At 38.4% G+C, this 26,894-nt stretch overlaps 1 protein-coding gene across 4 annotated transcripts in view; it reads right to left on the reverse strand.

The window, feature by feature from the left end:
- Positions 1 to 26,894, reverse strand: part of AFG2A (AFG2 AAA ATPase homolog A) — a 352,856-nt gene that overhangs the window by 15,072 nt on the left and 310,890 nt on the right. The window contains exon 16 of one of the 4 annotated variants that reach the window (XM_064285362.1): positions 12 to 26,590. The exons of the other annotated variants lie outside the window; for them this stretch is intronic. Within the exon in view, the coding sequence (XP_064141432.1) occupies positions 26,582 to 26,590 (9 nt within the window). The 3' untranslated portion in view covers positions 12 to 26,581. Of the gene's footprint in view, positions 1 to 11; positions 26,591 to 26,894 lie in introns of those variants that run through there. 4 annotated transcript variants of the gene reach the window in all.

The following is a 26,894-nucleotide window of genomic DNA, read 5'->3' on the forward strand; positions in this document are numbered from 1 at the left end:
TGGTGAGCAAACACTAACTACATTAGCACAAGATGCGGAGTAAGAAGACAGAATGATGATTATCTTATACTTACAGAGGTCATTCTCATTGGCAGAAGTATTCTTCCTGAAAGAAAAAGCTCTTTTTTCCCCCCACTAGGACATAAATAAAAATGTATTTATAATAACTGAAAGCAAAACCATCATCATAAAAATAAAATATTCAGAAAATACCCAACATATACACATACCTCCTCTATTTTTACATTAGTAAGATGGTCTCTGTTTTCTGACTGAAATGCTTTTGTTGCTGATGAGTCATTTGTTTAGAAGCTCACACACTATATTGTGTTTAAAATTTAATAATAGTAACATTAACTACTTTGTTACATGAACTAGACATTATTTCAAGTGGCATTTCGCCAGTCTGTATGTTTATTGGCCATATAATAAGGATTCTTAACCTAGGGTTTTTTTTTTTAATTGCTTCCTAGATGGGTCTAAGAACGTACTGAAACTATATGAAAAATCTAATACGTGTATGCATTTTTCTAGAGAGAGGGTTCAAAGTTTTCATCACATGCTAAAAAGATTAAGAACTACTACTCTATAATAATTATATTTCAAACTTCCTTAAATCCTACGAATGTTTCAGAACAGTATCTCTTTTCCATTTTCCAGATGACTTAGGCCAGAATAAAATTTGGCTACAGCCATCACAGTTCAGGAGTACGGGAATTACAAAAGGGAGTTGATCATAATAGTTTTTTTTTTTTTTCTTCTTAGAACTTCTTCTTACATCCTAGAAAAATTCAGCAGCTATCCTTGGGTATAACCAAATGCTTACTCAGACTTTATTTATATAAAGAAGAATCTAAAGACCTATATCCAATTTCATTTATTAAAAAATAAAAAAAAGTTTAAAAAAAGGAAGAAAAGAGCTAGAATAAAAAAGGCACTAAGACCGCAAATGTAAGGACAAATTTTAAGAAATGCAAAACCCAAGTTTCCAAGATAAGATTAGAATTTGCAAGTGGCATGTATTAAGTGTGTGTAATTTTAATTAACCTATAAGTGAATTTTTAAATTAAAATGCACACAGGTTTTGATGTATGACAAGAACACTACATACTATGTATTTGAAAACTGAAGGGGTTGTTTCTTACATGAAAAATTGTATGAGTTGTCTTACAAGGAGTGAGACACACTTTGAGCTCTATTTCCTACATGTCCACTAAAAAAAAAAGAAAGAAATGGGAAATCTCCTATTTTGCTGATTCTAAAGCCTTTCAGGAAGTCAATAGTGGGCTCTAGCTCCTGCCTTCTTTTAACATTTATACACACACACACACACACGATATAAACTTAAATTACAATGACTTGTAAAAGTCACACGGGACAGTCACTTTCATTACATTTACTCTTGGTCCAGCCAAAGTGGAGAATAAAGATGATTCAAGTTATGAGGACTTTAATGAAAATATGCATGCATTTTCCTCTTCTGATCATTAAGCCCATTACTCAATGAACTATCAAACCTAAACATTTTTCATAACTTCCGCTACCCAAAACTTTTTGCAAGAATTCTAATAAGAGTATAAGATTTTTGTCAGGTTCAGCAATGAGAAAGGCCAGAAAGCGTCCTAGAAAGACTGAAAAACATCTAATAAGCCAAAAATAAAAACCATCATCAGAAAGACTATAATAGCAGTCCACAGATAAGGAAAGGGTTGTAGAAAAAGAAGTGTAGATGAAACTACTTGTTGATAATGAACAAATCTTTTTTTTTTTAAAGCTTAACTTAAAAGATGAATTAAATTGTCACTTGGGACTGGTATGAAATGCACTGACAAGAAATGCAACAGATACTATATTTGAGGAGCTGATGATGAATTTTTAAAGCATAGACTATCACCTAGTTTTTAAAATCTAAAGCTGTAAAACTGAGTGAATTTGTGTCTGTATTTACTAAATGTCAGGAGTGTATCCATATATTTTAATCATTTTAAACTAAGTGAACTTTCCTCAGGTATCACTGGAAACAGACCAGTAGACTTTTCTAACTGAACAGAAGAGATTTTTTTCACATAGCTATGAGTCAACTGGACACAATGGAATTATGATACAACGGAAACTATTTTTCCAACTTAGTCAATGTATTCTCTGTTATGAATGAAACAATATACACATAAAAGCACCCTATAATGTTGTAAAGAGGAGAATAGTGAGGCAAGTGCCAAGAATTTCATTCATCTCATGGTTATACTTTTTGATTTAGTGATCTAATCACTAAAGTTTAGATAGGCTATTCCTTGGTAATAAGCACCTCCATTTTAGTATGCTGGCATCCAACTGAAATAAATCCAGACCATTTTTGACATACTATGATCAAGACATATTTTTTACACATTTCATAATTACAGTGAAGAATGTGAGCGCCAACAGAAATTCAGAATTATTTTACAGGTCTGTCCCACCTCACTCCCAACTCTGTTGTCTTTGAAACATCCATCCGCCCGTCTGTCCATCCATCCGTTCACTCATTTGTAGATGCATATAAACTCATAAGATGTGGTATCAGTTTGAGCACTGTATTAAAGCGTGAAGTACAATTTACCATCAGTTACTATAAAGCCCAGCATTTGGTCTATCTTTTAAAATTAGCTAGGCTAAGCTCCCATCACTCTGGCAGGAACCCAGCATAGCTGTGCCTTTAACAAAAGAATTCTGTAATAAAACAAGATTTTACATGCTGAAATAAAATATTTTAAAACATCTTTCTGCCAATTGCTCATTTTAGTAATATTTGTGGAATTTAAAACCCATACATGCACACACCAATGTTCCCATGGAAGATTATGCTAAGTTTGGGTTAACCTCAGAATTAGTAAATTTTTCTATCAGTCTTCTAGTGAACACTTTTGATTTGTTTTCTTTAAGAAGAAACCCAAGTCCTGAAAAGACTTAGGGATATGTATTCTTTAATTGCTGTAACAAATGCTACTAGGCTAATATTATAAAAAAAGGACCCAGGAGTCGTTTTCACACTACATTTGTGAATGGCTCTGAGAAAAGCAGACCACATTCTGCCTCAGCTTTTCTTATTTCTCCAAATGTGTGCAATTAGTAATGACATCTGCTGTATATTAGGGCTCTATTGCTAGGGACAGAAACCCAATTTAAATCAAAAGGGGGGAATTTATTATAAGGATACTATTGGGTCTAACAGAACCTAAGGAGAAGCATGTGTGTAGGCCTCAGCAGACCAAACGGACCAGGGACTGGAATACTACCAGGATCCTCTCCTCGTAATTTTTATCTCTGCTTCTCTCTGCACTTCGGTTTCATTCCTCTCTCACTACAGAGTGGCTTTTCTTATAAGGTGGAAAACATGGCCATGCACAGTCTCTATGTTTTATATTTTACAGCTTTAGTCACCAGAGAGTATTTTCTCACTTCCAGTAATCAAAGATCTTGTGGAAAGTCTCTGATTGGCCTGAGTTGGCCAGTTGTCTGGTCCAGTCACTGTGGTTGGGGAAAGGGTACTATGATGGTCCAAAATGAGTTAGGTGTGCTACCACACCTGTGATGACATGGCACCTCCCATAGGAACCATGTACTTTTTTGAGGGGAGGAGGATTAAGGTCCTTGGATAAGGCTGGGAGTAAGGTGATTTGAGAAAGTTTTGTGTTGATTGCTAGAGGGAATGAAAGAGGATATAAGAAGTGGATTCTATCCTTCTCTATGTATACACTTCCTCTCAAATACTGTCTTGGCAACATACTGTCTCCAAATATACTGTTGAAAAGGTGCTGTTTTTGGAACTTGTGCTCAGGGGTACAATTGCTCACAGGCTCCTTGCCAGCCATGCTTCTGAAAAATAATGCTTGGTGTGCTGCCATAGGGCCAGCTGTTTCTCACTGCCTTTTTCTTGGACTATGCTGCTCATTGGACCAACCCAAACCCGTAGCCATAGGGTTGATAACAACTCATAGCAACCCTATAGGACACAGTGGAACTGCCCTATAGAGTTTCCAAGGCTCTTAAGAGTTTATGGAAGCAGACTGCCACATCTCTCTCCTGTGGATCCTCTGGTAGGTTTGAACTACCAGCCTTTCAGTTAAAAGCCAAGCACTTAACCTCTGCCCCATGAGGCCTCCTATGTTGCTCATTAGAGATCCAAGTAATGCTCTAGGCTGTACAACCCGCTTCCAGGCCACAGGTATCATCCAAATACAATAATGTTGAAAAACCTCAGCGGCCACCATTCAACTCCTTTGAAAATGATTATGCAATCTATAGGAAAATATAAAGCTATTCTTTTTTTTCCTTTTTGATTTATTGTGCTTTAAGTGAAAGTGGAAACCCTGGCGGCATAGTGGTTAAGAGCTACGGCTGCTAACCAAAAAGGCTGGCAGTTCAAATCCACCAGGTACTCCCTGGAAACTCTATGGGGCAGTTCTACTCTGTCCTATAGGGTCGCTATGAGTCGGAATAGACTCGACGGCACTGGGTTTGCTTTTTTTGGGTTTAAGTGAAAGTTTCCAAATCAAGTCAATCTCTCATACAAAAAGTTATACACACCTTGCTGTGCACTCCTACCTACTCTCCTCTTAATGAGACAGCACATTCCTCTTCTCCACCTGGTGTTCCCCATGTCCTTTCAACCAGCTCATGTCCCCCCTCCCCTTCCTTCTCGTCTCACCCCGCTCCATCGGGGATTCTCTGTTGTGTTCCCTGTCAGGGGAGTGATGGGTGGTAGCTAGGTACCATCTAGTTTTTCCAGTCTCAGGCTTATGGAGTATCTGATCTATGTGGCCCTTTCTTTCTCTTGGGCTCATATTTACCTTATGTCTTTGGTGTTTCTCATTCTCCTTTGCTCCAGGTGGATTGAGACCAATTTATGAATCTTAGATGGCTGCTTGTTAGCGTTTAAGACCCCAGATGCCTCTCACCAAAGTGGGATGCAGAACGTTTTCTTAATATTATTTTGTTATGCCAATTGACCTAGATGTCCCCTCAAACCATGGTCCCCAGACCCCCATCCCTTCTACTCTGGCCTTCAAAGTGTTCGGTTGTATTCAAAAAACTTCTATGCTTTTGGTTTAGTCCAGTTGTACTGACTATCCCTGTGTTATGTGTTGCCCTTCCCTTCACCTAAAAAATTTTTGTCTACTATCTAGTTAGTGAATATCCCTCTCCCTCCCTCCCCACCCTCATAACCATCAAAGAATATTTTCTTCTGTGTTTAAACTTTATCTAGAGTTCTTATAATAATGGTCTCATACGATATTTGTCCTTTTGCAATTGACTGATTTCATTCAGCATAATGCCTTCCAGATTCCTCCATGTTATGAAATGTTTCACAGAATCATCATTGTTCTTAATCGTTGTGTAGTATTCCACTATGTGACTATTACCGTAATTTGTTTATCCATTCATCCATTGATAGGCACCTTGGTTGCTTCCATCTTTTTGCTATTGTAAACAGTGCTGCAATGTACATGGGTGTGCATATATCTGTTTGTGTGAACGGTCTTATTTCTTCAGGGTATATTCCAAGGAATGGATTTGTTGTGTCTGATGGTAGTTCTATTTCTAGCTTTTTAAGGAAGCCCCAAATCTATTTCCAAAGTGGTTGTACCATTTTACATTGCCACCAGCAGTGTATAAGTGTTCCAATCTCTCCACAGCCCCTCCAACATTTATTATTTTTTTATTTTTTGGATCAATGCTAGCCTTGTTGGGGTGAGATGGGAACCTCACTGTAGTTTTGATCTGTATTTCTCTAATAGCTAATGATTGTGATTCCTCATGTGTCTGTTAGCCGCCTGAATGTCTTCTTTGGTAAAGTGTCTGTTCATATCCTTTGCCCATTTTTTAATCGGGTTATTAGTCTTTTTGTTGTTGAGTTTTTGCAGTATCATGTAAATTGTAGAGACCAGATGCTGATCGGAAATGTCATAGCTAAAAACTTTTTCCCAATCTGTAGGTAACCTTTTTACTCTTTTGGTGAAGTCTTTGGATGAGCATAGGCGTTTGACTTTTAGGAGCTCCCAGTTATCTAATTTCTCTTCTGGAATTTATACATTGTTAGTAATGTTTTGTATACTGTTTATGCCATGTATTAGGGCTCCTAGCGTCGTCCCTATTTTTTCTTCCACGATCTTTATCGCTTCAGATTTTATGTTTAGGTCTTTGATCTATTTTGAGTTCGTTTTTGTGCATGGTGTAAGGTATGGGTCTTGTTTCATTTTTTGGCAGATGGATATCCAGTTATGCCAGGACCATTTGTTAAACAGACTGTCTTTTCCCCATTTAACTGACTTTGGGTCTTTGTCAAATATCAGCTGCTCACATGTGGATGAATTTATGTCTGGATTCTCAATTCTGTTCCATTGGTCTATGTATCTGTTGTACCAGTACCAGGCTGTTTTGACTACTGTGGTGGTATAACAGGTTCTAAAATCAGGTAGTGTGAGGCGTCCCACGTTGTTGTGCTTTTTCAGTAATGCTGTACTTATCTGGGGCCTCTTTCTCTTCCATATGAAGTTGGTGATTTGTTTCTCCATATCATTAAAAAATGTCACTGGTATTTGGATCGGGATTGGATTGTATCTATAGATAGCTTTGCGTAGAATAGACATTTTTACAACTTTGAGTCTTCCTATCCACGAGCAAGGTATGTTTTTCCACTTACGTAGGTCTCTTTTGGTTTCTTGCAGGACTGCCTTATAGTCTTCTTTGTACAGGTCTTTTACATCTCTGATTAGATTTGTTCGTAAGTATTTTATCTTCTTATGGCCTATTGTAAATGGTATTCATTTGATTTCCTCTTCAATGCTCTCTTTGTTGGTGTAGAGGAATCCAACTGATTTATGTATGTTTATCTTGCATTCTGATACTCTGCTAAGCTCTTCTATTAGTTTCAGTAGTATTCTTGAGGATTCTTTAGGTTTTTCTGTGTATAAGATCATGTCATCTGCAAATAGAGACACCTTTACTTCTTCTTTGCCAATTTAGATGTGCTTTATTTCTTGATCTAGCCTAACAGGACCTCCAGCACAATGTTGAATAAGAGTGGTGACAAAGGGCACCCTTGTCTGGTTCCCGTTCTCAAGAGGAATGCTTTCAGTCTCTCTCCCTTTAGGGTGATGTTGGCTGTTGGCTTTGTATAAATGCCCTTTAGGATGTTTAGGAATTTTCCTTCTACTCCTATTTTGCTGAGAGTTTTTACACTGAATGGGTGCTGGACTTTGTCAAATGCCTTTTCTGCATCAATTGATAAGATCATGTGGTTCTTGTCTTTTGTTTTATTTATGTGATGGATTATGTTGATTGTTTTTCTAATGTCGAACCACCCCTGCATATTCGAATTCCACTTGGTTGTGGTGAGTTATTTTTTTGATGTGTTGTTGAATTTTATTGGCTAGAACTTTGTTGAGGATTTTTGCGTCTAAGTTCATGAGGGATCCCAACAAACCCAGTGCCCTCATCTTTTCATGAGGGATATTGGTGTGTAATTTTCTTTTTTTGTGGTGTCTTTACCTGCTTTTGGTATCAGGGTTATACTGGCTTCATAGAATGACTTTGGGAGTATTCCATCAATTTCTATGATCTGAAATACCTTTAGCAGTAGTGGTGTTAATTCTTCCCTGAAAGTTTGGTAGAATTCACTAGTGAAGCTATCAGGGCCAGGGCTTTTCTTTGTTGGGAGTTTTTTTTAAAGTACTTTTTGAATCTCTTCTTTTATATGGTTTTATTTAGTTGTTCTACCTCTGTTTATGTAAGTTTAGGTAGGTGGTGTGTTTCTAGAAATCTGTTCACTTCCTCTAGGTTTTCGAATTTGTTAGGATACAATTTTTCATAGTATTCTGTTATGATTCTTTTAATTTCAGTTGGGTCTATTGTGATATTGCCCATCTCGTTTCTTATTCAGGTTATTTGCTTCATCTCCTTTTTTTTTTCTTTTGTCAGTCTAGCTGATGGTTTATCGATTTTATTAATCTTTTCAAAGAACAAGCTTTTGGTCTTGTTAACTCTTTCAATTGTTCTTCTGTTATCAATTTCATTTAATTCTGCTCTAACTTTTAATATTTGCTTTTTTCTGGTGGCTGAGGGTTTCTTTTGTTGCTCTCTTTCTGTTTGTTCAAGTTGTAGGGATAATTCTTTGATTTTAGCCCTTTCTTTTTTTTGTATGTGTGCATTTATTCATATAAATTGACCTCTGAGCACTGCTTTAGCTGTGTCCCAATGGCTGATAGGAAGTGTGTTCATCCTCACTGGATTCTATGAATTTCTTTATTCCATCCTTAATGCCTTCTATAATCCAATCTTTTTTGAGCAATACGTTCAGTTTCCAACTGTTTGATTTCTTTTCCTGTTATTGATTTCCACTTTTATGCCCTTATGGTCAGAGAAGATGCTTTGTAATATTTTGATGTTCTAGATTCTGCTAAGGCTTGCTTTATGGCCCAGTATATAGTCTATTCTAGAAAATGTTCCATGTGCATTGGAAAAGAAAGTATACTTGGATGCTGTTGGGTGGAATGTTCTGTATATGTGTCTTTGAGGTCAAGTTGGTTGATTGTGGCATTTAGATCTTTCGTATCTTTATTGAGCTTCTTTCTGGATGTTCTGTCCTTTGTTGGAAGTGGTGTGTTGAAGTCTGCTACTATTATTGTGGAGCTGTTTATCTCACTTTTCAACGCTGTTAGAGTTTGTTTTATGTATTTGAAGCCCTGTCGTTGGGTATATAAATACTTAATATGGTAACATCCTCCTGGTATATTGTCCCCTTAATCATTACATAGTATCCTTCCTGATGCTCTGTGGTAGATTTAACTTTGAAGTCTGTTTTGTCAGAAATTTGTATAGCAATTCCTGCTCTTTTTTGATTGTTGTTTGCTTGATATATTTTTTTCCATCCTTTAAGTTTTAGTTTGTTTGTGTCTTTAAGTCTACCGTGTGTCTCTTGTAGGCAGCATACAGACAGATCGTTTTTTTAATCTATTCTGCAACTCTCTGTCTCTTTATTGGTGCGTTTAGTCCATTTACATTCAGCTTGATTATGGACAGGTATGAGTTAAGTACTGTCATTTTGACGTCTTTTTTTTTGTGTTGTTGCCAGTTTCATTTTTCCACTTACTTTTTTGGTTGAGTAGTTTTTCTTTGTAAATTGTATGTTCCTCTTTTGCACTGTTGTTGATTTTGTTTTTGCTGAGTCTTTATGTTTTTCTCATATTGTATTTTGATGTGTAGGATTGTTAGTCTCCTTTTTGGTTACCTTAATATTTACCCCTATTTGCTTAAGTTTAAATCTAACTTGTATCTCCCTATATTGCCTTGATTTCCTCTCTATATGGAAGATCAATGACTTTATTTAGTCCCTCTTTATTGATTTAATGTTGTCATCTTTTACATAATCACATTGCTGATTCTCTGTTTTGAGTGTTTTTTTAAATCTTGATTCATTTTTGTAATTTCCCTCTCTGGGTTGATATCTGGTTGCTCTGTCCTGTGTTCTAGTGTTGGGTTGATATCTGATATTATTGGTTTTCTAACCAGAGAATTCCCTTTAGTATTTCTTGTAGTTTTGGTTTGGTTTTTGCAAATTCCGTAAGCTTCTGTTTATCTGGAAATGTCCTAATTTTGCCTTCATATTTGTGAGACAGTTTTGCAAGATATGATTCTTGGCTGGCAATTTTTTTCCTTCAATTTTTTATATAAGTCATCCCATTGCCTTTTGGCCTGCATGGTTTCTGCCGAGTAGTCCAAGCTTATTCTTATTGGCTCCCCTTTGTAGGTGACTTTTCGTTTATCCCTAGCTGCTCTTAAAATTCTTTATCATTGGTTTTGGCAAGTTTGATCATAATAAGTCTTGGTGACTTTCTTTTAACATCTACCTTATGTGGAGTTCAATGAGCATCTTGGATAGATATCATCTCATCTTTCACAATAGCAGGGAAGTTTTCTGCCAACAAATCTTCAACAATTCTCTCTGTATTTTCTGTTATGCCTGCCTGTTCTGGTACTCCAATCACCCGTAGGTTATTTCTCTTGATAGAGTCCCACATGATTCTTGGGGTTTCTTCATTTAAAAAAAAACTCTTTTATCTGATTTTTCTTAGAATATATTGTTGCCAAGTGTTTATATCATCAATCTTGCTAATTCTGACATCCAGTTCCTCCATTCTGCTCCGCTGACTTTCTACTGAGTTGTCTAGTTTTGAAATTTTATTGTTAACCTTCTGAATTTCTGATTGCTGTCTATGAATTCTTGCAGCCTATTAAATGTTTCATTATGTTATTGAATAATCTTCTTAATTTCCTCAACTGCTTTATCTGTGTGCTCCTTGGCTTGTTCTGTATTTTGCCAGATCTTCTTTCCTGTTTTGGAGAGTTTTGTATATTAATCTTTTCCGTTCTACATCTTGTAATTCCAGGAATACATCTGCATCTGGAAGAATCCTTGATTCTTTGTTTTGGGAGTTTGTTGAAGCAATTCTGGTCTGCTTCTTTATGTGATTTGATATTGACTGTTGTCTCCCAGCCATTTATAAGTTATTGTATTAATTTATGTTTGCTCACTGTGTCCTAGCTTCTTGCTTTCGTTTTGATATACCCAAATAGACTACTAGAGTGAAGAAACTTGATCACTGGAGCCTGTGAAGCACTAATATCCTGTTGCCAGATGGCCAGAACTGTTACCATGTATATGAGCCTAGGTGTCCATTCACTATTCTTGTATAATCCAGCTCAGGTGTCCAGGTAGTCGGTAACCTAGTGTGCAGTGCAGGCTCTCACCTACGATCTTAGAGGAGCAGTGGTGATTGGTGTATGCACAGGTTTCTGGTAGCAGCAGGGTGTTGCACTCTGAGGAAGGCAGGGGGCTGGCAACCTTCCCCCGAGTTTCTGTGAGGAAGGCATGTCCCTGTTCTCTAGAGCACTCTGGTGGGTGGACTCTGCAGCCATATTCTAGGCACTTAAGCTGTACTATAGGACTGGTAGCCACCACTTATCCTTGGACCCCTGTCACGGGTCGCTAGGCGGCATGGTTGGAGCCTCCAGTCCTCAGGCCCTTGCTGTGGGTAGGTGAGGGCCTTGTTTAACAGGTAGAGTGGTATCAAACATCAAAAATGTCTCTCCACTGCGTAGCTGAAACAGTTACAGTCAGATCTCTAATAGATTCGCCCTTGCGATAGAACAGCCAAATCCTATCCGCTGTAATGGGGCCACCTGGATCCATGCAGGGGTGAAAGGGTCTGTGGACTGCTTGTGCATAGACTGGAGCTGCTTCTGCTCTGAGTTTCCAGATTAGGGGAGTTGGCAGAGTATTTTTCCCCCGATTGTTAATTTGTTCCTTTTCCAAGGCCAGGAGAATGACTCAGGGAGTACAGCAGGACCTATCACAGGCCCAGGGAAATCAAGCGGTAACTGAAGCCAGCTGGGGCAGAGGGAGGAATGATCAGATAGATAGGAGAAAGTTCTTTCAGAAGGAGAAGATATTAGATCCAGTGGTAAATTAGATAAAATCACTTATCTTGCGCCGAGAGCCCTGTTTTATCTCAGATTCCGGAGGCGTGTGTAGATTGTGTGCCCTGTCTCAGTCCCTGCCTCAGTCGCCTCAGGGGGTCAGGGCTGCACCACCTCGCTTGCCTTCTTTCACTGAAGCAGCCTCATCCTAAATGCCACCACTATCCCCACCGTGGTCATGCCAGGGAATCAGGGGTGCGCCAATTCGCTTGCCTTCTTTTGCTGAAGCAGCTGCATCCCCAAACACTACCATTAGCCCTGCTGCAGTGATGCCAGAGAATCGGGGTTGAGGTACTGCTGTCAACTCGACAACTATCTCTCCCTCACCTCACTCAGTCTGATTTCTTAACTTTGCCTTTGATGCTCAGGGTTCCTAGCTTGTTATATATATAATTGATTTACTTGTTTTTTCAGGTGTTTGTTTTAAGGGGGCCCACCAGCTGGAAGCGTCTGACTATTCCACCATCTTGGCCCTGCCACTCAAGCTATTCTTTTTGAATGATGATTCCAAACCCTTTCTTGGCAACTGAAGAAGTCTCAGTATAAATTAAAAAAAAAAGCAAACAAAAAAACTAAACTTTTTTTTGGGGGGGAGGGTGGCGCAGAGGGTAGCTGACAGATAACAAAGCTAGAATCTGGAGCTGTTTAGATTGGAAGTTCATGAAAAATTTTATTTGGAGATAGTCCCTGAAATTCAACTAAAATTGCACACATGGCTGGACGTGTGGTGACTGGGCTTGAGCAGGGCGGAATGAGGTGGACAGCATTTCACATCTGAAGAACTTTAACTTCATGCTACCATTCATTCTGAGAGGCTGAAAAATGATTTGGAGTGTCTTTCACAGCACTTTGTAAACCTGTCCAATTCTTTCTCAAGGAGAGGACAAAGAGAAGATTGAAATAATAACATTTAGGGAGAAAATAATATTAGCTTCTCCCCTTCCCTTTTTTTCTCTTCTCAACTTTTTTTTAAACTATGGAAAATTCAAACAAATAGCAGAATAGTGTACAGTGCACTCTCATTCACCTACACCCAGCTTTAATAATGATTAACTCACAGATAATCCTGTTTCATCTATACTCCAATCCTCACCTGATAACACTGCCAGGAATTTTTAAAACAAATTCCAAAACCATAATATTTAATCCATAAATATTTCAGTATGTATCTTTAGAAGATAAGAATTTTTTTAAATTAAATAACTGGTATTTTATAAAGTAGAACAATGGTATTACTCTACCATTGTTCTACATCAAAAAAATAGATCCTACATGTTCTTTACAAAAATGCATAACCACAACACCATTATTCCACATTACAAAACAGCAATAATTACTTAATATTATCAATATCTAATCAGTGTTCAAATGTTGCCAATTATCTCATAAATGTATTTCATAGCTGGTTTGTCTGAACCAGGATCAAAATAAGATCCATACATTGAACTTAATTCATATATCTCATACCTAAAGGATATCCCTCTTTTTCCTTAATTAATAAATATGTTGAAGAAACTAGATCATATATCCTATATAGTTTCCCACATTTTTTATTTTGCTGACAGCATTCCTGGGGTGTTACTTAACATGTTCATCTGCCTCCTGTATTTCCTGTAAACTGGTAATAAGATCTAGAGGCTTGAGCAGATCCAGGTTTGATTATTTGGAACAAACATTTCATAGGTGTTGCTCCTCTTTTTTTTTTTTTTTTTTGGTTTAGTAGCCACTGATGATTGCAAAAGGTTATAAAACGGTACTAAAAAGGGAAGCCTTCCTACCACCTCCTGCCACTCTGCGAGATAAATGTTAGCATATTTATTTCTACCTTCTTTTTTTACTTAACAATTTATGTGAGAAATTACTTCATAGCTACATATAGAGTTATTTCTCATTACTTTTGCAGCTGCATATAGTCTATTCAACCAGGTCCCAAGTGATGGACATGAGTTGCTTCCTTCTAATTTATCTATATGTCAATCAAAGTCTAAAATACTCAAGCAGGACAAAAGTCAAATTTCAGCAAAGAGGAAAGGACCTATTCATTATAACATGAGTATGATTATGGAATCTTGCTTGTTCCACCACTGCTCATTCAAAACTTCAGAAAAGATGAGTCTCAGGAATCATATTTTCTGGTGCCTTTTTTTTTTATTTGCCTCTGTTCTTTACATTTTCACCTTGTTCTGCCCCAGCCTGCCTTTTAAGGCCTCCTGGGTAGCCTCTGCCAGCTCCAGTCACAGTTCTACCTCTCCACGTCTCCATATCATTGCTGCTGATGCTCTGCTGTAACGGTGAGGGCAGCAGCAGTGCTAATGGGACTAGTAACAGGATGGAGGTCAGCTAGGTACAGCTCCAGGTGTCAGGAGCAAAAACCATGGGTTTATGATTATCAGGAAAATAGAACTCTCTTATTTATCCAGGTGATCCAAACAGGTGTGGTTTTCCTACATCAACTTTTCATGTACATGGTAATGTGCTAGGACTAGCTTCTATCTTTCAGAAGACCACACAATTACATAACATCGACATTTCCATACAGATGTATTATTCTTGGTCCCTGTTTTTTTGTATTTATCATTGCTCAAGGAACAAATCTATTCATTCTCATGTCTTCAAATATCCCCTATATGTAAATGACTTAGAAATATTCATCTTTAGCTCAGGCATCTTTCCAAGCACCTATGATCAAAGATACCCAAAACTAAATGTGTCATGTTGATCTGAAAACTGCACGCCTCACAAAAACTGTTATTTGCAGTGATGCAACATTCTCCTAAACGCAGGCTTGAATCCACTGGTAACATATCCCTTTTTCTTTGTCCCCATACCACTTAATCCAACATCACCTGGAGACATGGGAAAACTTAGAAAAGACAATCCTACCCAGGTGGAGCTGAATTAATGGGCAAGGTCTGTTTCGACTAAGTCTTTAACAGCTACACTTTGTCCTAGGCCCCATCCTATAGATAAAGAAAGACGTTACATAAAGACTGTTGGCATACTGATCCAATGTGAATATTTGGGAAAATAAGCAAGGCTAGGAGGAAAACAGGCCTCAAAGGCTGGGACAAATAAGCCACAATTAAATAAATGAAACTGATTAAATAAGCCTGGGCCCTATTAGAAGAGTGAGTGACCAGATGTGAGAGGGGCTAAAACCACATCACTGAAAAACACGGAAGGGCTAGGAGTGACAGCTACAGGAGTAAGGTCTACAGTGAGATATATCAATTTTCCAATACTCAAAAGGCTCTCAGGTAGAAAGATTACAACTGCAGCTCTTGTGATGCTTCTAGGAAGCAGAACCAGGACCAGTGCTGTAGCGGACAAGTTTCTGCTCAATAAAAGGAAGAAATATTTGAATAATTTAAAAGCTGGCCAAATATGAGATACCACTAGAGGTACTGAATTCATGTCTCATTTTCCACTGGAAAGAACGTTTGTTCAGATGGCAGAAAAGAACTTTCAGTATACTACCACCATGAAAGCTGCTCCTTTCCCTTTATTTGTACCAGCACACTCAACTTTCCTCCCTGTTTCAATGGATGAACTATCTGTTCTTCTAAGATCAATCCCCCTGTTTATGCACTGTCTTCCATAAATCAAGGACTTTGTTGCTGTAATCGTCCCCATACCACATATAACCAACTTTTTCCACCAGCATAGATTTGGCTTTGAGTTGCTTTTCTTTGCTATTTCCCACTTTCTCTCCTTCCATTCTCACTTAAACCCACTGAAATGAGGCTTTTGACCCACTACCATACTGATTTGCTCCTGCAAGGTCACAAAAATAAAGCTACATAAAGATACAGACTTTTGTCCAATGTGCTAATATTTGATTGAAATATGAAGATATAGCTATAGACATCAGCTCAGAATCATATGAACTCTGTGAAGTCAGTATTTTTTAGTGAAAGAGAAGAGGTATTTTATCCAGCTCAACTCATTTAGGAAAACCTCCTGTATATAAATCACCATGCTATAAACGAACCCGAAAACCAAACCCATTGCCGTTGAGTTGATTTCGACTCATAGCGACCCTACAGGACAGAGTACAACTGCCCCATAGGGTTTCCAAGGAGCACCTCGTGGATTCAAACTACTGATTTTTTGGTTAGCAGCTGAGCTCTTAACTACTGCACAACCAGGGCTCCCATCATGCTACACTTTGTGAAAATATAATTACAAACTTCAAAGAGCCTGAAATTTAGAAGGACAAATAAGACAACCATGTCAGTGCTTATTCTGAAATGAAGTAATTGACATACAAGAAACATAAAATATTTGGATGGAAAGAATACTAATGATGGTAATAATAGTTACTACTATCACCACCATACCACCATTGATTGATTCCCAGGTGTTCTAGGCCTTCACACGTTATCTATCTAAGCCACGTGAAGGAACACTCATAAGCAGACACAGAGGTAGCACAGGACGAGCTGTATTCAGGGTGGTTTGACATTCAAAAGTGGTTTGATAGGACAGTGTGTTCCTTGTAGTCCTCTAAGTTCCCCTGAGGTGTCTTGGGCACTGACAAAGGATGAGAGGAAAGGCTTAGAGTATAGGGAGAGTTTTTTTGTTTTGCTGTTTTTTACAGTTGCCGTGGAGTTGATTCTGATTGTGACAACCCCATGTGTGTCAAAGTAGAACTGGGCTCCACAGGGTTTTCAATGGCTGATTTTTCAAAAGTAGATCACCAGGCCTTTCTTCTGAGGTGCTTCTTGGTAGACTTGAACTTACAACCTTTCAGTTAGCAGCTGAGCATGTTAACCATTTGCACCAACCAGGGACTCCACAGGGAGAGAAAAGATCTACAAAACGGAATCTGGATACACTTAAGCTTAGCTTGATAAAAGGGAGAAAAACCAAAACCAAACACAGTGCCATCGAGTCGATTCTGACTCATAGCGACCCTGGTGGCGTAGTGGTTAAGTGCTACGGCTGCCAACCAAAGGGTTGGCAGTTCGAATCCGCCAGGAGCTCCTTGGAAACTCTATGGGGCAGTTCTACTCTGTCCTATAGGATTGCTATGAGATAAAAAGGAAAGGAATCTATTAAAGGACGGAAGAAGCAAAGGAAACTTAAGACAGTCCCACATGAAAACCAAAAAATAAGGTTTCAGGAAGGGGGTATGAATTCTGGCAGATGGGACAGAAAGGTCAGGGAGCTGAGGACTTAGAGCTGATTAATGGATATGGAGATAAGGAAATTGTTGGTGAGATCAGCTCAGCAGTGTGTGGAGGGAGGGAGAAGCCAGACTGCCAGGGGTTCAGAAGTGAATTAGGAGTGAGGAAGCAGAGGCAGTAGGTGTACAGGTCTTTAAAGAACTTTGGTAGTAAAAACGAGACAGGTTGTAACCCAAGGGTAACAATGATCCAAGGAAGGTTTAAAAAGGAATATACTATCCAAAAGTGGTTGTAAAACATTAAGGGATATTTCCAGAGTTAATTTCTAATTTCCTGAGTTCACTGCTATAAAAATTTCATTTTGGCACTCATATCCCGACATGTGTATGAACCCAATTCTGGAGATAAATGCAGTAGCTGATCAGACAGAAAGTAAAAATTCTTTGTAAAATAACTGGAATGGCTACATTAAGTTCTCCTCAAACTTGTAATCCCCCAACAACTGCAACTATAACATAATGGCTAGAAGTCTTTCCTCCACTGGGAAGAGTGAAGACAGGTGCCCCAGAATGTATCAAAGACACGTTTGTTGAGCGAACACTTACAAAAAAGCTAATAACATACAGTAATGATTACTGAAAAATTTCAGATCTTCTCCATTGTCAAATAATTTTCCTTTGTATTCACATTTTATTTGTTTTACCTTAAGTCACCCCCCTAATCATGCTGACATCTACTACTGATGATTATATTAGACCTAAAGTTGTTCTTAAACAAATGAAGAATACTGACTTCCATTCCTGAAAGTCCTGCTTCCAATTTTCAGGAGGAAATTAAATAATGTATAAATCAAATGCTGGGCCTGGGCCCAGACAGCTGAACATCGTTTTGTCCTTTCAAGGCAAAGAGGAAGTGTCTGCTGTGGCAGGGACATGCCAAGAGAAATAAAGCTTAACCTCAGCCCCATGTGAAAGTGATTTTAGCTAATCGGGGGTGTCTGCAAATAGGTTAAAAATGGGACCACATACTAACTGGGAAGTTTCCATGGAAGTTAAAAAATGTATCAAGGTCTAACCCCTACCTTAAAAACAAAATATGTTGGGAAAATGGCATGGCCTTAGAAATTCTATATAAAGGCAGTAGAGGAAAGGGAAAGCAGACAGGGAGGGGAGAGTTGACAAACAAGTCAAAGAAAAATTGAAACATATTTCTGCTTAACACTTAACTATAGTCTCAAAATTTGATTTCTCCGCAATTGTCAAATTTGAGAGGGAGGCAGAGGCAGAAGGAGAGAAGATAGAGGAAGTATACAAATGTGTGGGTGTGGAGTGGTAGTGGGATGGTAAAAAAATGATTCAGATCAGGGGTTGGCAAACTTATTTTCTAAGAGGCCAGATAAGTAAATATTTTAGGCTTTGTAGACCACACAAGTCCCTGCTGCGCCTACTCAAATCTCCTGCTGTAGTGCCAAAGCGGCCATAGTCAGTAAGTAAATGAATGAGTGTGGTTGTGTTCCAATAAGGCTTTATTTGACACTGAGCTTTGAATTTATCATATTTTTCGTGTGTCATGGAATATTATCCTCCTTTTGCTTTTCCCTCAATCACTTAAAAATGTAAAACCATTCTTAGCTTTTGGGTCTTTGAAGAGTAGGTTGTGAGTAGCGTCTGACCTGGGGACTGTAGTTTGCTGACCTCTGATTTTGACAGTTAACTCCTTGCTACGCAGTAGATCATTCCTATGAATCTGATCTGGACTCAAATTTGTGATTTTTGATAAGAAAAACTGCTTTTCTTTTTTCTATTAGCTGAACAAAAATATGGTAGTGATGGTAGAAAACATTTCTTTGGATGACATAGCAGACTCTCCCTCAAAACCTGTTGCTGGTGAGTTAATTCCGACTTATAGTGACCCTATAGGACAGAGTAAAATTACCCCACTGGGTTTCCAAGGAGTGGCTGGTGGATTTGAGAACTGCTGACCTTTTGGTTAGCAGCCAAGCTCTTAACCACTGCACTGCCAGGGCTCCAGATTCTCCCTAGGCCTATAAAAAAGACAAAGCATCTCTATTTTTTTACCAGGATACCTAATGAAATAAGAAATCAAAGTTTATGTTGTAAGAGATTTTGAAGCCAAATGCTATATAGCCATTAATATGTAGCATTATTCAGGAATTAAAAAATGCTTTAAAAACATTATTCTCTTTATCATAATTTAGTATTTTATAAACACCCTTTGTAGCATAAAGTTAGCTGTGAATTATGCATAAGTTTCCATCATCGCCTCTGTGCAATCCATAGTTGGTGACTGGAAGGATCTTCTTATAGAACATATGCTTACAGGTCACATGGTGATAAAAACTTTATTGAGCATCTGACCTAGACTTCCAGAGACAAAGGAAATACAAAAGCACGAGGCTTCTATGTTCATAGTTACTGTGATACAAGATAATTTTCTATACACTGAGTGTTCTGATATAGAATAAGCACTGACTTTCCCTTTCCATCTCAAAGGACAAAGTCTTGTAAGACATCTAGTAGGTGTCTCACAACTTTGATAGAGAAAACATACTTTTTTTTTTTCTTCCTTTTTTTTGATAATCCTGTACTTTAGCTCTCTCAGCAAATGAGCCCTTCTTTGGGGAACTGCTCCTTAGACTTTCCAGTGCTTTGGTAAGCCAGACAATGTCCATTCCTCTGGCCACAAGGATGGCTCTAGGACCTAGCTAGCCTACTCAGAATCATTTGCAGAGATTTCTGGAATTGGAACTATGGTTTCCTGGGAAAATGTGAACCTGGGAGCTATTGTAGAGCTGGTCTGTGGAAAACACTGGTAAACATTAGAAGGGAATGGAACCTATATATAAATAGAAGCAGAGAAGAGAGAGAGAACAGAGACAGAGTCAGAGAGAGACAGAGACAATCATTAGAACGATTATCCCTCCCGGCCAGCTCCACTTCTAGTGGCGGATTAACCAGTCAGCAAGGTATAATATGGGCCTAATTGTGCAGTGAATCTTTGATGTGGTGAAACTCATTTGAAATTGTGCACTACAGATTAGTAAGTAAGCAGAAGTAAGCCCATCTGTACCTTGCTTATACGGTAAGCTGTGCCTTGACCACTTCTGCCTTTCCTGTGGTGTGGTATTAAGAGTAGATAAACTTCTCCTTTTAAACTAGTTCGACTAATGTATTAATGACTGGAATTTCTGTTGGAAACCCTGGTGGCATAGTGGTTAAGAGCTATGGCCACTAACCAAACGGTCGGCACTTCGAATCCACCAGGTGCTCCTTGGAAATGGTATAGGGCAGTTCTACTCTGTCCCATAAGGTCACTATGAGTTGGAACTGACTTGACAGCAATGGGTTTTTGGGATTTCTGTCACTAAATAAGCCCTGACCAAAACATGTGAGAAACAGCATTGCTAAAGAAAATGCTGATGCCAGATGGATCCTGGCTGAAAGCACAGAATACCAGAAGGATGTTTACCTGTGTTTTATTGACTATGCAAAGGCATTCCACTGTGTGGGTCATAACAAATTATGGATAACATTGCGAAGAATGGGAATTCCAGAACACTTAATTGTGCTCATGAGGAAACTTTACATAGATCAAGAGGCAGTTGTTCAGACAGAACAAGGTGAAACTGATTGGTTTAAAGTCAGGAAAGTTATGTGTGAAGGTTGTATGCTTTCACCATACCTATTCAATCTGTATGTTGAGCAAATAATCCAAGAAGCTGGACTATATGAAGAAGAACGGGGCATCAGGATTGGAGGAAGACTCATTAACAACCTGTATTATGCAGATGACACAACCTTGCTTGCTGAAAGTGAAGAGGACTTGAAGCACTTAGTAACAAAGATCTAAGACCACAGCCTTCAGTATGGATTACACCTCAACATAAAGAAAAAAAAAAACTCTCACAACTGGACCAATGAGCAACATCATGATAAACAGAGAAAAGGTTGAAGTTGTCAAGGATTTCATTTTACTTGGATCTGCAATCAACAACCATGGAAGCAGCAGTCAAGAAATCAAAAGACATATTGCATTGGGTAAATCTGCTGCAAAGGACCTCTTTAAAGTGTTGAAGAGCAAAGATGTCACCTTGAAGACTAAGGTGCCCCTGACCCAAGCCATGGTATTTTCAATCACATCATATGCATGTGAAAGCTGGACAATGAATAAGGAAGACCGAAGAAGAACTGACACCTTTGAATTGTGGTGTTGGCGAAGAATATTGAATATGCCATGGACTGCCAAAAGAACGAACAAATCTGTCTTGGAAGAAGTACAGCCAGAATGCTCCCTAAAAGCAAGGATGAGGAGGCTGCGTCTTACATCCTTCGGACATGTTGTCAGGAGGGATCAGTCCCTGGAGAAGGACATCATGCTTGGCAGAGTATAGGGTCAGCGAAAAAGAGGAAGACCCTCAATGAAGTGGATTGACACAGTGGCTGCAACAATGAGCTCAAGCGTAACTACGATTGTAAGGATGGCTCAGGACCGGGCAGTGTTTCATTCTGTTGTGCATAGGGTCGCTATGAGTTGGAACCGACTCAATGCCACTTAACAACAACAACAGCAACAAAGAGAATGCCTCATGAAAATGATGTTCACACCTGTAAGTGCTGACATGAAGTACTCTCATCTTATTCTCTCCTGTAGTTTTGGGGCTTCTTAAGACCAGTGTTTCTCAAAGTTTGGTCCCTGGACCAGCAGTATCACCCATTTAGCATCTTTTTAAAAATGCAAATTCTTAAGCCCCACCCTAGGCCAAATGAATCAGAAACTCTGGGGGTCAGGACCAGAATCCAAGTGATTCTAATGTAAGCTAGCTTGCTTCTCAAGGATGTCTGGCTGGGTATATTAAATTTAATCACTGGACTACAAAAGAGAGATGCTCTACATGATCTGTCTTCAATTGAGAACTTGAAAAATGGAAATGGATCTGAGTTCTGGTTGAGATGAGTAAATAGTAGGAAGCGTCAGAAGCAACTTATCTTTCTAAAGATAGACCTGCCATTGAACGAACGTACTTCTAGAGGTCAGTGCTAAAGGCTGCTCAGGTATGGAGTTGTTGTTCACAAGAGGAATAACTAACCACAGGTTTTGGCAGAGCACAACACATAAGAAGCAATACTCTTACTCATGATTTACTCAGGGGTCACAGCAGGGAGCAGCTGTCACTGGAAAGGCAAAAGTGGTATCTGAAATGTTCTAATCATAGAAGCAGCAATTACGAGCAGCTGTCATTTTTCTCTTTTTACTCGTATAAAATTAGCACCTCTGCTTTTTTTGCCGTCTTTGTCTGCTCTCCTTCATCAACCCTCTGCAGTGATTTCTGAAGATAGCCTTCAACAAGTGTTAAAAACAAAAGCAAAAACAAAACTAAGTTAATTCTGAAGCTTATAAACATTTCCTTCCAATACCAATGAAAGGCTATGCTTCTATACACACTTCTCAGATAATCTCCTTATCAAATGTATTATCAAATTTGATCTAACCCAACAAATATTTATTTAGAGCTTTTAACGTGTAGGTACTGACCCCAGGCTTGGGATGAGCTGTCCAATTAGTCTTTGACAACTCTGTGGTTTCTTTTCCCCTTTGCAGCTGTTCTTAAAGTTATTCTGCCAGAGGTGGGATTGAGGTGGGGACGATATCAAGAAATGAAGAGGAAGGAAGGAAGTTAAGAGAATCTTGTTCTCCAGATATTCACAAAGTGACTAATGTTTTCAAATATTTACATTTAAGTTTAGATCTTTAAAAAAAAGATACGTCTTTTGGGGAAACCTCTAAAGCCAACCCAATCATTTTGAACATGTCTACTTGGCATAGGGAAACTTATAAAGAAAAAGAAGGCATTAATTGAAACCTCCCTGGAAGCTGTTTAAAGAGATGGGCCATTCATATCACCTCTGAATAGCTCTTTTAAATTCTGAAGCAGCAAGTAACATTACAGTTTGCATACTTAATTTGATGATATAATCATTAGAAGATGAGTTCAGTGCAAATTTATGATAGGTCACATTTTATGGACCTGATCACTCATGATACTCAGAATCCCAAACAATATGTAGCATAAGCACATGCTTGTTTTAGAGAACCTGGAGCATATTTTATGATTTTGTATTATTTTAGAGGTTTACAATAGTTGAATCTGTGCTTCTGAGACACATGATTAACCACTTTATAGCTTAGTTGGTGGCAAGTTCTTGGCCAGGAATGCAAACCTCAATTATAACACTGTTTGTATAAGAAAATACAATTCTTTCAACAATGGTCTATTTTGTAGTTGTTTGCTTTGTGGTACCTTTTCTAGGAACCCACGGTGGTGAAAGAAAAAAGCTGACTTAAGCATCTTCAGGGACGTTACTGAGGTTATAGGAGAGGGAGAGTCACAGAGAGTGGAAGGCAGTATGTATGAAAACAGGAGTGGAGATGAGGTCAGGCTCAGCAAGCAGTCTTTTTATTTTCTCTCTCTTCCATTTCTGCCCACCCATTTTAGTCATTTTTTTCCTTTTAATTCCTTTCTTCTGCTTTAAAGTCAAAGTACGTCAAAGCTCGACAGGGTCTTATTAGTAGCTCATATAATCCCCATACAGGCATGAAGAAATGAAGGCACAGAAGTGAAGTGACTGGCCCATGGTGTTACTTCCTTCCCCATGCATTTGTCTGAGCCTGGTCTCCAAAATCTACCAACACCTAAGCATACTGCTCTCCTCACTGGCAGCCTGCAGGTCTCAAGCTCTGCTAGTCTCTGAATTAGGATCTCTGATCCAGGCTTACTAACCCAAATGTAACCTTTTTTTTTTGCTGTAGCCAGTGTTATAAAAAAACATAACTCATATATCTTTTTAAAATTTGCCAGCCATTTGCTTGCTAATATTGCAGACAAAGTATTCAGGCACCTTTTATCTTAGAAGGAAAACATATTTTCCTGTTAGCTTCCCACTTGGTCCTAAAAACTATGATGGAAAACATGCAGATCCCTAAACTTTTGTCTTTACTTATAAGACAGTTCACAACTTCGCCACATACATTCATGCAATTGTACCTTCAGATCTGTAAAGATGTCTCTAGCTAAATAAGAGCCAAAATAGTCACTGTGGCCAAGCAAGTAAATATCGAAAGTGACAGTATTTTTAACCAACATACCAAAATAGCATTCAAAAACCCAGAACAAGCAAAAATGAAAAATAAAAACACTAAGATCTGAAAATTTATGGTACCAGCTGATTTGCAATTACCAGTTCCTCACAATAATCAAAGAAAGGACAATGCCACACAATGACTGCCTTTTTTGGTTACTGTGGTAGGCAGAATAATGGTCCCCCCTTAAAGATGTCCACATCCTTGCTCCTGGAACTGTGAATATGCTATGTTACAATGCAAAGGGAATAAGGGTTGCAAATAGAATTTAGGTTGCTAATCAGCTAAATTCAAAATAGGGAGATGATCCTGGATTAACTGGGTGGGCCCAATGTAATCACAAGGGGCTTTTAAATGTGGAAGAGGGGGGCACACAGAGAGATTTGAAAATGCTACCCGGCTGGCTTTGAAAATAGAGGAAAGGGCCATGCACCAAGGAATGTGGGCAAACTCTAGAAGCTGGAAAGGTAAAGAAATGGACTCTCCCCTAGAGTCTCCAGAAAGGAACACAGCCTTGCTGACACCTTGATTTTAGCGCAGTGAGACCCATGCTGGATTTCTGACCTCCAGAACTGTGTGCTGTTTTAAACCAAAACCCGGTGCCGTCGGGTCGATTCCAACTCATAGCAACCCTATAGGACAGAGTAGAACTACCCCATAGAGTTTCCAAGGAGCGCCTGGCGGATCTGAACTGCCGAACCTTTGGTTAGCAGCCATAGCACTTAACCACTACGCCACCAGTGTTTCCTCTGCTGTTTTGGAGCACTAAATTTATGGTAAATTTGTAACAGCAGCAATAGAAAACTAATACTACTATTTATAAAAACAAAGTCATTAACTAAAAATAGTAGTAGTAGCAATAACAGCAACAGCTATTATTTATTGAGTAAGCATCCTACACATTTTTTTCAATCTTCACAATACATGAAAGTTAAGTATTGCTACTGCCATTTTACAGAGTCTCAGTGGGGTTTGCTAAGTTATTCAAGATAATAGAACCGATAAGTGGCAGAGCTAGGATTTGAACCCAGGTCTAGCTAAATGCCACTGCCCATACTTCCTCCACCAGATAAACTGCCTTCTTAAAAGACTCTAGCACATTATTTAAACCTCACAAAATGATGTTATACTTAGTACTGTATATGGTAGTGTCCTCTGCAGTACGTATGGCTCTATCATAAATCTGTACTAACCTCATAATTAAAAATTGAGTTAAATATTTTTCCTTATGTAAATACATACATATTTATTCCCAATCCCTTAAATATATTACTTTTATGTTATAAAGTATGTTTTAAAATATTATAGTCTAGTAATTCACTTATTACTGAATTTAAGCCAATAGATCAATGTACTGATGATCTACAGCTAATAACACTGACATCAGCAATTACAATTACAACTACTATTTTTGGAATCCTTTGTTATGTGCTCACCTTTACACTGGACAGTCATTTCTTTTTTGTCCAATGAACTGAAGATTTGGCTTAATCATAATCCTTGGTTCATGATATGTACAGTTGTTTCTCTATGGATGATATAATTTAATTTTTATCATGATCCTAGGAAGTATTATTATTATAACTACTACACATATAAGAAAACTGTCCAGCGTCATCAAGCTAGTAAATGTCCAGGATGGGATTCAAATCCACAGCTGCCTCATTCTAGAAATTGTGTTCTTTAGGCCTCTGGTATCTTGCCACTTTGTATATATGTTTTATATACATTTTTTAAATAAAATTCTCTTCCTCAACCAGAAATAATGTGAACCCATAGTAAGGAGAGAACTAATTTGTTTCAGATTTCTTTTCCATGGTCTTAAATTCTAGGATCTATTCAGTGTCCACAAGAGTGCATGGTACCATTTACATAAGACACACACAGGTTAAGGTTTAAAATTTCCCCTTACAACTTCAGCACATAACTCATCCTAATATGGAAACATAACTAATTTCTGGACTTTACATACTGAAGAAAAAGCATCAGTACTTTACTTAAGGCATTTATCACATGCTTTAGATTTTTATAGTTTCATAAATGAAAATTAAGGCATAAACCCACTAAATCAGTCAGTTAAGAATATAAACCAAATGTGTCACAGGACTTTCCTCCCCCACCCAAGTGATTTTTGTGACCCCAAAAAGATTAAAGTAATAAGAAAAAAAAAATTGCAGTTAGGACAATGTTTAAAAAAGGACAAGCCAAACAGAACTTTATGCAAACACTGCGTGTAAATTCATCTGCACCACCTTGGGGGTTCTCATCATTTAGTCTTTGCAGGCCTCAAAAGTCACTTACCAGGAAAATGAACACACAGTCTCAAGGACAGAAATGAGACTATTTCATAGAGTGTGACCATTTGTGGTTGTTTACATTTAACTGAGAATGGTGGAAACTGGAGGTGGGGAAAAAGACAACCATCCTAGAATCTGTCCGGGGAAAATGTACTGCAGAGGAAATTAAGGTGAACGTAAGCGAATCAGAATACAAACTGGTTTCAGCACACCTGAATTCAAAGGCTTAATATATCCATGCAACTCAAGAAACAACAATAAACATGCTCAATCATGCAGCATTTGAATTGTATTTTTATTCCAACCCATAAAGCAGCTTCCTCTGGGATTCTTCTACTGAAAATTATGGCCCTCAGTAAACTTGACTTTGACCAAAATGTTTCAGATCGCAGTGCCGCCAGCACTCTGGTGAGGTAGAATGATGATTCTTCATTCTGGATTCCTGCCCATGCTCTCTTGTATAGGAGTGACATCCTCTCATTATCAGATGGCCTGTCAAAACACATGGGCTATTCTAGTGGGGAATCCAATTACCATTTTCAGATTAAATCGGTGCCTAAAGCACTTGTACCAGAGCTGCTAGTTCAGAGAACTGGGTTACAGGATATGATAGGGTTTAAAAAAATTACGTACCATTTTATATAATTAATATGAACCTTGCCTAAACCAACACTGATCCAAACTTGTTATTACCAAATATCAAAACTCAAACCCACGGTAAAAAGGAAGTGAACGAGGTCTCTTTGCCTCCGAGCTTAGCGAGTGACTGAGACTTGTAAAAGTAGCCAAACAATAT

The sequence above is a fragment of the Loxodonta africana genome, chromosome 5 (assembly GCF_030014295.1).
Source record: "Loxodonta africana isolate mLoxAfr1 chromosome 5, mLoxAfr1.hap2, whole genome shotgun sequence".
Classification (NCBI taxonomy): Eukaryota; Metazoa; Chordata; class Mammalia; order Proboscidea; family Elephantidae; genus Loxodonta; species Loxodonta africana.